This window comes from Candoia aspera, chromosome 3 (assembly GCF_035149785.1).
Source record: "Candoia aspera isolate rCanAsp1 chromosome 3, rCanAsp1.hap2, whole genome shotgun sequence".
Taxonomy (NCBI): domain Eukaryota; kingdom Metazoa; phylum Chordata; class Lepidosauria; order Squamata; family Boidae; genus Candoia; species Candoia aspera.
The window spans coordinates 122,425,833-122,438,380 of record NC_086155.1 but is presented as its reverse complement, the minus strand read 5'-3'; the positions used below and the strand labels follow the sequence as shown (position 1 = coordinate 122,438,380).

The 12,548-nt window shown below is 40.2% G+C and overlaps 1 protein-coding gene across 1 annotated transcript in view; it reads left to right on the top strand.

Moving 5' to 3' along the window:
* CTNND2 (catenin delta 2) overlaps positions 1–12,548 on the top strand; it is a 246,117-nt gene that overhangs the window by 5,081 nt on the left and 228,488 nt on the right. The window contains exon 2 of the mRNA XM_063299934.1: positions 11,693–12,284. Within this exon, the coding sequence (XP_063156004.1) occupies positions 11,693–12,284 (592 nt within the window). The remainder of the gene's footprint in view (positions 1–11,692; positions 12,285–12,548) is intronic.

Here is a 12,548-nt window from a genome sequence, read left to right as displayed (position 1 = left end):
GTTAGAAAATCTGCACATGCCTCTTCTCCCTAAGCAATAAGAATTAAATAAATGTAAGTACTAAGAGTTTGCTACTGTTCCATGACAAAATCAGTTGATTTACTGCCTAAATATGGGGGGGGGGGTGTTTTGTTTTTTTGCACCTTTGAGTCAGTGTTGACTCCTAGAAACTGCCTGGATTAGTCCCTGCAGTTTTCTTGGCTAGGTGTCTTGCTGTTGCCTTCTTCCTAGGGCTGAGAGAGAATGACTGGCCCAAGGTCACTCCTGGTTTCTAGCCTGATGCCTTAACCACTACACCAAGCTGGCTCTCAGAATATAGCCCCAAATTAATAACAACTTTTCATATATCAGATGAAGTGAATGCTAACCCATAAAGGCTTTTACCATAATAATTAACATGACTACCTCTCCCAGAATCACTTTTATGTAAAAAAAGAAGAAAACTTTTATATGGTTGCCTAGTAGGCTGTTGAGAGGGAAGACTACTCAAAATTAGACTTGGATTCTAAGACGGTGAATAGTGAAAGTCAGAGAAGGAAAGCTTCCTATCTTTGCTTCTTCCCAACAGCTAACCCTTACAACACATGGTTCAGAAGCATACTTACTTACTTACATCAAACAAAAATATTTACCATTGCTAAACACCTACTTCAGAGGTATCCAATCTTTGTGGTCTCATGGGCATATTTGGAAATGTTGTGCATTCTTGCAAAAGGGTTGCTCAGTGGATTCCTACTAAAAGCCTTCCATATTCACCAAATCGTTCAAAGCATCAGTTTATTAAAATGCTGCTTACCTCGGTTACCTTTTGCTACTATTCCCACTTACCTCAATCTTAAGTATTTATTTATTTATTGCAATGGTAGATACACCTACAGGCAAAACACAGAGTAGTAGCCATCAATCAAGGTTATTGAGACTCAGAGGGATTATTGGACGAAGGAGGGAGGATGATACTGTAGACTGGCACTTTGTTTTCTAGCATGTCCGCTTCCCATTTTTTAAAAAAATTGAAATACTTTTTTTTCCATGTAAAAACTCAGTTATGGCAGGAAGCCTGGAGGGTATTTATTTATTTATATTTAATTTTTCATCACCACCCATCTTGCACAAAGGTATCAAGTGAGGTATGTGTGGGCCCCTCTAGCCACCAGAGTCCAGGCCTGTTGTTTTAATTTTGGAACATATAGAATATAAAAATATAGAAGAGTGTTCAGTCTGAAACATTATGCATGTTATTTTTAGATATGATAAAGACAAATTAATATTTGATGTTTTATTAAAAATGGTATCTGGAATTCTCTTAAATTACAACCCTTTTTAAATTATAAATCTATAAATGATATTTGAACTGTAGAAAGTTCAGAACCAGTTTATTCGTGTCAGAAAAAGAGGAAATGTATGAATAATTTTGGAGTTCACAATTAGCTTGCTCCAGTCATCAATAAAGCGACTTGTATTTTGTAACGTCAGTTTATTGATTGTATCTGAGTCTGAACTTTGATTCATATACAGGGCACAGACGATGACATTATCAAATTATAGAAGAAATAGCTTCTGAACTGGTTATTGTTAATGTGATTTATCTTCCAACCTCATATAAGGAATGAAAACATTAATTTTCAAAGGTAACCTCAGCAGCCAATACATGAACTGTAACATAGGAGTGGGATTTAATTTTTTTATCATATAAATTGCCAGTTTCTTCAATCTATAAATTGCTTGCAACCTTGAAAATAATATGTAGTGGTTACAATACCTCTGTCTGGCATAAACCTAAGAAAGTATATCTTCTCATTGTCAGGCCTGTCCTGTGTCCCAAGGAACTGCTGTTACTGATAAGGAATTTTGAAGTTCTTTTTCTGTCTGTGGTAACAATCATAGGAATTTTAGTTCTGACATAAAATGCACCTTTCACATAATGTGACTTTTCTGTATGATGTCTGTATGTAGTGTGTTTTTTTAATCCTAAAGCACAGTTGTACTATAAACAATGACTTGAAAAATATAAAAGTCATGTAGAACTAAACATATCTCAGCCCCACTCAACTCACAGGGTTGTTGTTGTGGGGAAAATAGGAGGAGGAAGGACTATTAGGTATGTTCACTGCCTTGAGTTATTTATAAAAATAATAAAGGGGGATAAAAAATCTAAAAAAAGCCATGCTATTAGCTTATCTACTTAACACTACTGATAGATACTGTGCAGCACCATACTAATTCACAGGGCATAATGCAGTTGATTGTAGAAAGACTAGTAACAGGAGTAGTAAATCTCTAGCATGACATCTGAAATCTCATATTTTACACCTGAAGAATTAAATGACTGACACATTTTATCACTGATAAACTGATACAGCTATCTACTTCAAGGCTCACGTTGTATTGCCTGGAGATTTTATTACACTCCTTGTAGAAGAATAGAGTCGCCAGTTTAGATTTCTGATTACTTTCCATTATAACAGGCAAAATTTTGGTTGCTATGTATGAAAATAAAAATTTAATGTATAGATAGATATTTTCTTTTTCTCTTTTTAATATAACTTTTATTAAAGTTTTTAAAAAGATTTTTAAAAAGGAAGATAAAAACTAATACAAACTAATATAAAGTAAGAAAAAAAAGAAATTTACTTCTTACTCTATAGTTACAACATAACTCTCTTCTTCCTATAATCTATCTTGTCTAATCATCAAAACCATAAATCGTAAGTTCATTTTTTCTGTTTCACACAAAAAGTCCATAACGTGTTTCCATGCAGCAATAAATGTAGATACTGTCTTCTCCCTAATCAAAGGAATCAGAAGATTTTAAAGATTAACATAAAATTGAGACTGGAGGTTTTTCTTTTGGGATTGATGGACCAACAGTTGGAAAAAAGGTCATGGAACTTTGTTTTTGTACATGATAACTGCAGTGAGATTATTGTATGCACAAAGATGGAAAGATTCAGCATTACCCAGGAATGGTTGGTGAATTTGCTGAGATAGCTAAATTGACCTCCTTTTTCTCAATTTCACTTGAAACTATTTCTTCCATACATTTTGTGGAGGCTTTATGCAGTTCAGGATTGTCATGATGCTTATTCCAGTTCTAACAGACTCAGCAAAGAAATCAGTAAACAATTCCACTTGTTTTTAAGCTGGATTTCAAACCTGCTCTGAGCCACACACAGTGGATTAAAACCACTTCACTATCCCTGTGGAATCATAGGACAAAAGCCATCTTCAGGTGTTTTGCTAAGTTCATGGAGGGCTTCAAAGTGGGTAGGAAACAGGCTGAACACATGCCCCTTCCCCTTTACTTTCATTGAACTCCACTCATTTAGTCTGAAGAACAGTTTGACCTAGCATTTGCCTGAGCTTGAGTACAGCTCTCTCTATGATTCAGGAACCACCCCCACAACCAAAAAAAAAATAAATTCATGCAGATATTACTATTTAAAAATGTGTACCCCACCTTTCTCTCTATAGACGCAGTCAAGGCAGATTACAACTATAAAATTAAAAATAAAAAACTCAATACAATCAACACAATTAAAACTAAAATCAAATGGTCACGATTATAATCAGTTTACTTTAAAAACTTGGCAGAAGAGATGCATTATTGTCATTTTCTTAAATAATAGAGTAGGTGCATCCCTGGGGAGAGCATTGATAGCCTGGGAGTCATACAGGGAAGACCTGCTCCCACCTTCCAAATGGCTGAACTTAGGGTATCAGTGGCATCTTCAAAAGGCATCTTCTCTCCTGCTAATCTAAGTAATCAGGCAGTTCACAGTGGGAGAGGTGGTCCCTTGGACAATATAGCTCTCCTTCATGCCTTCAGCTGTAGAAGACAGTGTAGTGGGGTCAACGTACTCCCCATTATATACCAGTTTGAACCCCTCCATATATTCAGATAAGCAGTTGAAAAGGTCTGATTAAAAAAAAAACTTTAGCGTGCTCTATAATCTCCCCAATGTCTGATATCTCTAAGAACATAAGAGATATATTGTTTCAAACAATGGAAAACACCGTGAAACGCAGAATACCATTTGCTTAATTTCTAGACTTTAGCTGGTATGCGCTGCTAAGTAACTACTGCAGCTAAAAGCCTATCAGTTTTCCACAGAGCCAAGAGAGGGAAGCCAGTGCAAAATTCAGAGAGCTTCCTTCTGAATTCTTCAGGAAGTTCATCCTGGAGTGAAATGAAGCAATCATCACATCAAAATAAAATAACCAAAATATATACCCAACATACTGTATTTGAACTATCTGAATGCTGTTGTTGTTAGTTAGTTGCCGTCAAGTCGTTTACAACTCATGGCAACCCTATGTATAACAGAACGAAATGCTGTTCTTGTGCAGATGCAACTAAATGCATAGTTAGGAGAATCTTCATCCTTAAATGTTTTAATCTAAAGTAAATCCCACCTATTTTATAAAAACATTTAGTTTTAAAATATTCGCAGGCTCATTTGAGGAAAAAAGTTGAAGAGTAGCATATATAATAACTTAATTAACTATAATCTACTTCCAAATACACATGCTTAAGATTGCTAAAATCTTTTGCAGATCAACTGTTCTAATATATGCTGAACCATAATTTGGTTTGACTGATTCACAAAGAGGTTTGCATGTCATACAAAGCAAAAAAACTGCAAACTTACCATTATAGTAGTAATTTTTTGAGCAAAATAAAGCAAAACTCATTAGGGATGAAAGGATATATTAAAAATATTTTGGAGCTTATTCTTTTTCACTGAAAAAAGTTTTTTTTTTTCCTTCCAAGGATGTAGCTGTTCTCTTTCATAGTACTTTCTATTTGATCTTGAACAGAAAAACAATGTAAGAAAAGTGATGTCAACTTCCAATATTGGAAGCATTCTTCAGTGTTTAAAATGAAATGTCTGCATGATCAAGGAAAAAGAAAACCAGAAAGGGGTGTGGCCAGGAAAACTTTTTTTAAAAACAGAGTGTGCCTTTTGATGGAATGCTCAGCTATCTTTCAGTCCAGTTGCTGCTCTTAGAGGATTTTAATGTTACAAGATTAACAGCCCTGGTTGATCTCTTCAGCCTAAGATGTCTGATAAAAACTAAAATGCAGTCTACACTGAGACATAACAGATTTTATTCTTTACTGTTCCAGAAGGCACATAATTGAAATTTGTAATAGGAAGCATCTGCTGAGAACTTTTATTTCCCCCCTTCCTCAATCTTTTACAAGAAAATTCCATATATATGAAAAGTCCTGCGACCTCATGCAGATATGCCTGACAAAGTACTGTTTTTATTCAAATTCAAATTTTCTATTTGAATTGGATCCAGAATTGATTTCACAGCTTGCCACAGCGCTCTGCCCTCATTTTCTTATAGTCCTGGTAAATAAATAACTAGTAACTGCTTTTCAGTTTGGAAGGGATAATTGCATGAGATTCTTGTATGGAAAAGGTGACTGCATATGCGTGCACGCGTGCACACATTTTGGTACATATATTGGTGTGAAACAGAGCACAAGAGAACCTCTGTATTCCCATAGAGATGAAGAACTAGATGGTTGTGCGCAAGGACAGTATTTTTTGATGAATTTTTCTTCTGTTTCATTCACTTCAGTTTTTACCCTTTTATTTCAAGTTGAAATAAAATCCCTCTACATTTTCAGCCACTGATTTGAATCCAGCCACTACTGTATAAAAACAATTACGTCATTTCCAAATGGCAAAGAGGATGCCCTCACCAATTCTCACTGCCCCGTGTCTTTAGCTTTCTAAGAGTAGTTTTGTACATTGAAAGTTTTACAGTTGCTCTTTAATTTTGTTTTTGAAATGTGTGAGTTGCAATCTCGGCAATTCTTCCACCTCTGGGAAGCTGAAGTCACAGATTTGGATAAGGGCAAGGAAAATGACAAAACAATACCAAGAATCAGAAAAAAAGTTTGTAGTCTAGTATCCTGTTACTAATACTAGCCAGCCAGATAAAGGTAGTTTAAATGATGCCTGTTGCTTGCTCCAACTGGTATTCAAACATGTAGTTTTCTAAATTCAAGGCTGAGCTAACACTAGTATGACTTTACTACATGTTGTTGTTTATTCGTTTGGTCGCTTCCGACTCTTTGTGACTTCATGGATCAGCCCACGCCAGAGTTTCCTATGGGTCAACACCCCCAGCTCCCCCAGGGACAAATCCATCATCTCTAGAATATCATCCATCCATCTTGCCCTTGTTCGGCCCCTCTTCCTTTTGCCTTCCACTCTCCCTAGCATCGGCATCTTCTCCAGGGTGTCCTGTCTTCTCATTATGTGGCCAAAGTATTTCAGTTTTGCCTTGAATATCATTCCCTCAAGTGAGCAGTCTGGCTTTATTTCCTGGAGGATGGACTGGTTTGATCTTCTTGCAGTCCAAGGCACTCTCAGAATTTTCCTCCAACACCACAGTTCAAAAGCATCGATCTTCCTTCTCTCAGCCTTCCTTATGGTCCAGCTCTCGCAGCCATATGTTACTACAGGGAACACCATTGCTTTAACTATGCGGACCTTTGTTGTCAGTGTGATGTCTCTGCTCTTAACTATTTTATCGAGATTGGTCATTGCTCTTCTCCCAAGGATTAAGCGTCTTCTGATTTCCTGACTGCAGTCAGCATCTGCAGTAATCTTCGCACCTAGAAATACAAAGTCTTTCACTGCTTCTACATTTTCTCCCTCTATTTGCCAGTTTTCAATCAAGCTGGTTGCCATAATCTTGGTTTTTTTGAGGTTTAGCTGCAAGCCAGCTTTTGCACTTTCTTCTTTCACCATCATAAGGCTCCTCAGTTCCTCTTCACTTTCAGCCATCAAAGTGGTATCATCTGCATATCTGAGATTGTTAATGTTTCGTCCAAAGATTTTAACTCCAGCCTTCGATTTCTCAAGCCCAGCTTGTCGCATGATGTGTTCTGCGTACAAGTTGAATAGGTAGGGTGAGAGTATACAGCCCTGCCGTACTCCTTTCCCAATCTTAAACCAGTCCGTTGTTCCGTGGTCTGTTCTTACTGTTGCTACTTGGTCGTTATACAGATTCTTCAGGAGGCAGACAAGATGACTTGGTATCCCCATACCCCTAAGAACTTGCCACAATTTGTTATGGTCCACACAGTCAAAGGCTTTAGAATAGTCGATAAAACAGAAATAGATGTTTTTCTGAAACTCCCTGGCTTTTTCCATTATCCATCGGATATTGGCAATTTGGTCCCTAGTTCCTCTGCCTTTTCTAAACCCAGCTTGTACATCTGGCAATTCTCGCTCCATGAATTGCTGAAGTCTACCTTGCAGGATCTTGAGCATTACTTTACTGGCATGTGAAATGAGTGCCACTGTTCAATAGTTTGAACATTCTTTAGTGTTTCCCTTTTTTGGTATGGGGATATAAGTTGATTTTTTCCAGTCTGATGGCCATTCTTGTGTTTTCCAAATTTGCTGGCATATAGCATGCATTACCTTGACAGCATCATCTTGCAAGATCTTGAACAGTTCAGCTGGGATGCTGTCGTCTCCTGCTGCCTTGTTATTAGCAATGCTTCTTAAGGCCCATTCAACCTCACTCTTCTGGATGTCTGGCTCTAGCTCACTGATCACACCCTCAAAGCTATCCCCGATATTGTTATCCTTCCTATACAGGTCTTCTGTATATTCTTGCCACCTTTTCTTGATCTCTTCTTCTTCTGTTAGGTCCTTGCCATCTTTGTTTTTGATCATACCCATTTCTGCCTGGAATTTACCTCCGATGTTTCTAATTTTCTGGAAGAGGTCTCTTGTCCTTCCTATTTTATTGTCTTCTTCCACTTCCGCGCATTGCTTGTTTAAAAATAATTCCTTACCTCTTCTGGCTAGCCTCTGGAATTTTGCATTTAATTGGGCATATCTTCCCCTATCACTGTTGCCTTTTGCTTTCCTTCTTTCTTGGGCTACTTCTAGTGTCTCAGCAGGCAGCCAGTTTGCCTTCTTGGTTTTCTCTTTCTTTGGGCTGTATTTTGTTGCCTCCTCCTGAACAATGTTGCGAACCTCTGTCCATAGTTCTTCCGGGACCCTTTCTACTAAGTCCAGTCCCTTAAACCGATTCTTCACCTCCACTGCATATTCCTTAGGACTATTAATGAGCTCATATCTAGCTGATCTGTGGGTCTTCCCTAATCTCTTGAGTCTGATCCTAAATTGTGCAAGAAGTAGTTCGTGATCTGAACTACAGTCAGCTCCAGGTCTTGTTTTTACTGACTGTATAGAAGTCTGCCATCTTTGGCTGCAAAGGATGTAGTCAATCTGATTTCGGTGTTGTCCATCTGGTGAAGTCCATGTATAAAGCTGTCTCTTAGGTTGTTGGAAGAGAGTGTTTGTTATGCAGAGTGAGTTGTCTTGGCAAAATTCTGTCAGCCTGTGTCCTGCTTCGTTTTGTTCTCCCAGGCCATGCTTACCTGTAATTCCAGCTGTCATCTGACTGCCCACCTTAGCATTCCAGTCTCCTATGATGAAAATAACATCTCTTTTAGGCGTGTTGTCCAGTAGGTGCTGCAGATCCTCATAGAACTGCTCTACTTCAGCTTCTTCAGCATCTGTGGTTGGGGCATGTGTTTGGATCACTGTGATGTTAAATGGCTTGCCCTGAATTCAGATTGAGATCATTCTATCATTTTTTGGATTGTATCCAAGCACTGCTTTAGCCACTTTACTATTAATTATGAAGGCTACTCCATTTCTTCTGTGGTCCAATTGTCCACAGTAGTAGATCTGGTGGTCATTTGATGTGAAGTGGCCCATTCCAGTCCATTTCAGTTCACTGATGCCCAAAGTGTCTATCTTTAATCTTGACATCTCACCAATAACCACATCCAATTTGCCCTGGCTCATAGATCTTACATTCCAGGTTCCAATGGTGTGTTGATCCTTAGAACATTGGATTCGCCGTTCACCACCAGCACCGTCAGCCGCTAGCCGTCCTTTCGGCTTTGAGCTAGCTGCGTGATCACGTCTGGGGCTAGTTGAACTCATCCTCTGTTCCTCCCCAGTAGCATTTTGACCATCTTCCGACCTGGGGGTCTCATCTTCCGATGGTATACCGACATATCTCTGGTTGTACTGATCCATTTAGTTTTCACGGCAAGAATACTGGGGTGGGTTGCCATTACCTTCCCCAGGGATCGCATTTAGTCTGACCTCTCTGTCATGACCTTCCCGTCTTGGGTGGCCCTTCACGGTTTAGCTCATGGCATCATTGAGGTGCTCAAGCTCCAGCACCACGACAAGGTAACGATCCTTTGCTGAAGATCCTTTACTACATGTATCCTACATGAATTTGTTTAACACACTTTCCAAATCTGGTGTCCCCCAGTTGCATTATGATTCCCATTCTCCAAATAACTATTGGGTGAGAATAGTATTCCCAACACATCTGGAGGGCATCAGGTAGAGGACAAATGTTTTAACCCTTGCTAACATTATCAACCGTAAGCAAGCAGTCATCCATATACTATATGACTTAAACTGTGTGCTGACGTTTATTCAGATATGTACAGCATCAGTATATTTCTGTGGATACATTTCACAATCCCCACCCACCTTTAAAAAGAAAGAAAATTACTTACCCTATTCCCCTTTACTTCCTAATGTGACTCCATTCAATTTCACCCTGTATCTGTGTATGAATGGATGTAAGAATAAACAAATAGATACTCTCTTGAAATTCCTCAGAATTTTTCTTCCCAGATTTGTCTGTCTGTCTATTGATTTGTAAAGCTGCCCACTTGACATACAACTCTGGACAGTGAACAGCAATTTAAAATTAGCAACAAAAAAGAAAACAAAATCTTATTTTTGGGGTCCATGAGATTCTCTAAAAACGTACTCCTGGTGACGTTTTTGAATGGATTTGATTGAAGTGACAAGAAAGTGCTACCACAGCTGGTTTTTTTTCTGTTAACATATTTTTCGATCACTTTTAAGCCTCCCTTGGCACCAACACATCTCCTAACTGAAAAAGCCCCCTGGGATTTAATCAAACATAGAAAGGATAGATAAAAGATTATACCTAGAAAGACATGACATTCACACATACCCCTCAATCGTGCAAGGTCACCATACTCCACTCATAAGACTTTAACTGAAATCTTCTTTTCCAAATGAAATTTCAAAAGCAAATTTATTGAACTGAGAACTGATAAGAAAAATCCTGGAGAATTTTTCCTAAGTGGCATTTAAACAACTAGATAAAATAAGTTTTGACTAGGCAGTTGGTCAGCACTTTCAAGGCAACGGGAGGAGTTCTTAAGGGATCAGAAAATGGATCCTCCAACTTGTTTCTGTCCTGTAAGGGGGTATGCACTTTAGCAACTGTTTCCAACAACAAGGTTGTAGGGAACAGTATTCAATATGAGATTCTCCCTAGGTGTATTACAAGAAACACTGAGGCTAGTTAATGATGCCCTGATTTCCCACACTATAGAACTGGAACCCTATCCAAGGATTCTAAGTAGAACAAGGTGCCAAGCATCCTACTGCTTGTGTTTCATTCTGGGGAACGTGCCAATATAGAAATACTGACTGACTGCTTTCAAAAGGGACATTTAAATCAGTATTTGTTTTTCTTTTTTCTTTTAGATTTGTAAGTCAAAGAAAGAAGCTCCAGTTATTTGAGAGTACAAATAAATATTATTTTCTGCTTTTTATTTCTTTTATTGCCTTATATAGTTGTACAAAACTGAGTTTATTATAAGCCTGTAAATGAGGACAATAAATATTTCTATTGCAGCTAGTTACAAACCCCAGGCTTGGTAATTCCAGACATTCTATTTCTTAACACACGCACGAAAAACTTATATTATGCAAATGTGAACATTATATGCATACAACAAAACTGAAGGATTACTAGTAATTCTTTCTGGGGTAGTGTATATATACAGTAGCTGCTGCGTAACATGCAGTAGTCCTTAGGATAATAATGCTAGTGTATCAGCTAAGGCCCTCCCCAAAATACCCTGAGAAGTGAGATTTACAATAAGGGCTATTATTCTTTGAAGATCCCAGTAGACTTCAGCTCCCAAGATCCTCTTGAGAGAGAGAATTACTTCAAAGTGCACAGTACGCATTGTGCCACTTATGAAAATGGTGTTTTACCCAAATATGATTATCATTCAGAGTATAAACTTTGCCGTAAAACTTGTCGTTTTCTTGCCAATTTCTCCAAGTGTGCTTCGGGGTAGAGAAAACGGCTTGAACGCCAAGTCCTCAAACATTAGACGACCTTACTTCGGCTACTGGCTGGCTAATCGTATTTATCATCAGCTACAAATTCGAGTGCGTACAGTAGAACAGGCCTTCGAGTAAACATGACCAAGATGGGGCTTTCACCGAGTTTTATTTAACATAAAACCAAACTATATGCAAGATGCCGGGGACACGCTTAAGTAGAGACCAATGAGCCGAGCTTTGGTCTCGCCCCAATGGCAAGATCATTTGCGCAGGATTAAGTGCTTATTCTCAAAGCATGTGGGTCCAACCACGGTAAAGACTAAAAAATGCGCTGTGGGGTGCGTTTAATTACTTCCCCGGTTCTCCGACGGCTGGGGGTACAGGAAGGGAGGGCTGGGAGTGGGCTGGCCTGGCTGCCTCCCTTCGCTGCCTTCTTCGTTGACCGCCTCTTGTCTGCTTGTTTACTTGCTGGTTTCCCCACCCATCCCCCTCCTCCGCAGGGCACCACTGGCCGGACTGCCCACCTCGCCGCCTCGGAGCCGCCGCCACCCCCGTCGCAGCCGCTGCCCAGGGAGACCTTCGCGCCCAGCCATGGCAGCGCTTTCCACTTGCCGGACTCCTCCTCCTCCTCGCAGCAGCCGCATTCGCCGGCCCTCTACTACTCCAGCTCCACGCTGCCGGCGCAGAGAGTGAGCTCGCCCTTGTCTATGCAGCAGGTGGACTCGCCTACCAAGCTCCAGCGGGCGGGCTCCGCCTCCGAGAGCGCCGCCGCCGTCGGCGGCTACGGCACCACACAGCGGGTTTCCTCTCCTAAGCAGTCGCCCAGTCGCCTCGCCAAGTCCTACAGCACCAGCTCGCCCATCAACATCGTCGTCTCCTCGGCGGGGCTCTCGCCGTCCCCGATCCGGGTCACCTCCCCGCCCACCATCCAGTCCAACATCTCGTCTCCCATCCATCAGCTGAGCTCCACGATCGGCACCTACGCGACCCTCTCGCCCACCAAGAGGTTGGTCCACCCTTCGGAGCAGTACAGCAAACACTCCCAGGAACTATATGCCACGGCCACTTTGCAGAGACCTGGAAGCCTAGCAGGTGAGACAGTACGCTGGCTTTTCTTTTTCCTTTTCAACTCCGTTAAAGTCGCCGCCTCCATGGTCCGTTGATACAGATCTGTAATCCTGGTACGTTTGTAATTTTGACTGCTGCTGTTCGGGAAGGGGGCGGGCGGGATGGTGGTGCTCACGTTTTCTCTTTCCTACCCAAGTCCTGCCTTAAGCGATTCCTGCTTGTAAACTAGTCTGTGCTAGCTTGCGGTTAAGTAATTGAGGATCATAACAGAAAATAAGGGCCGAATAA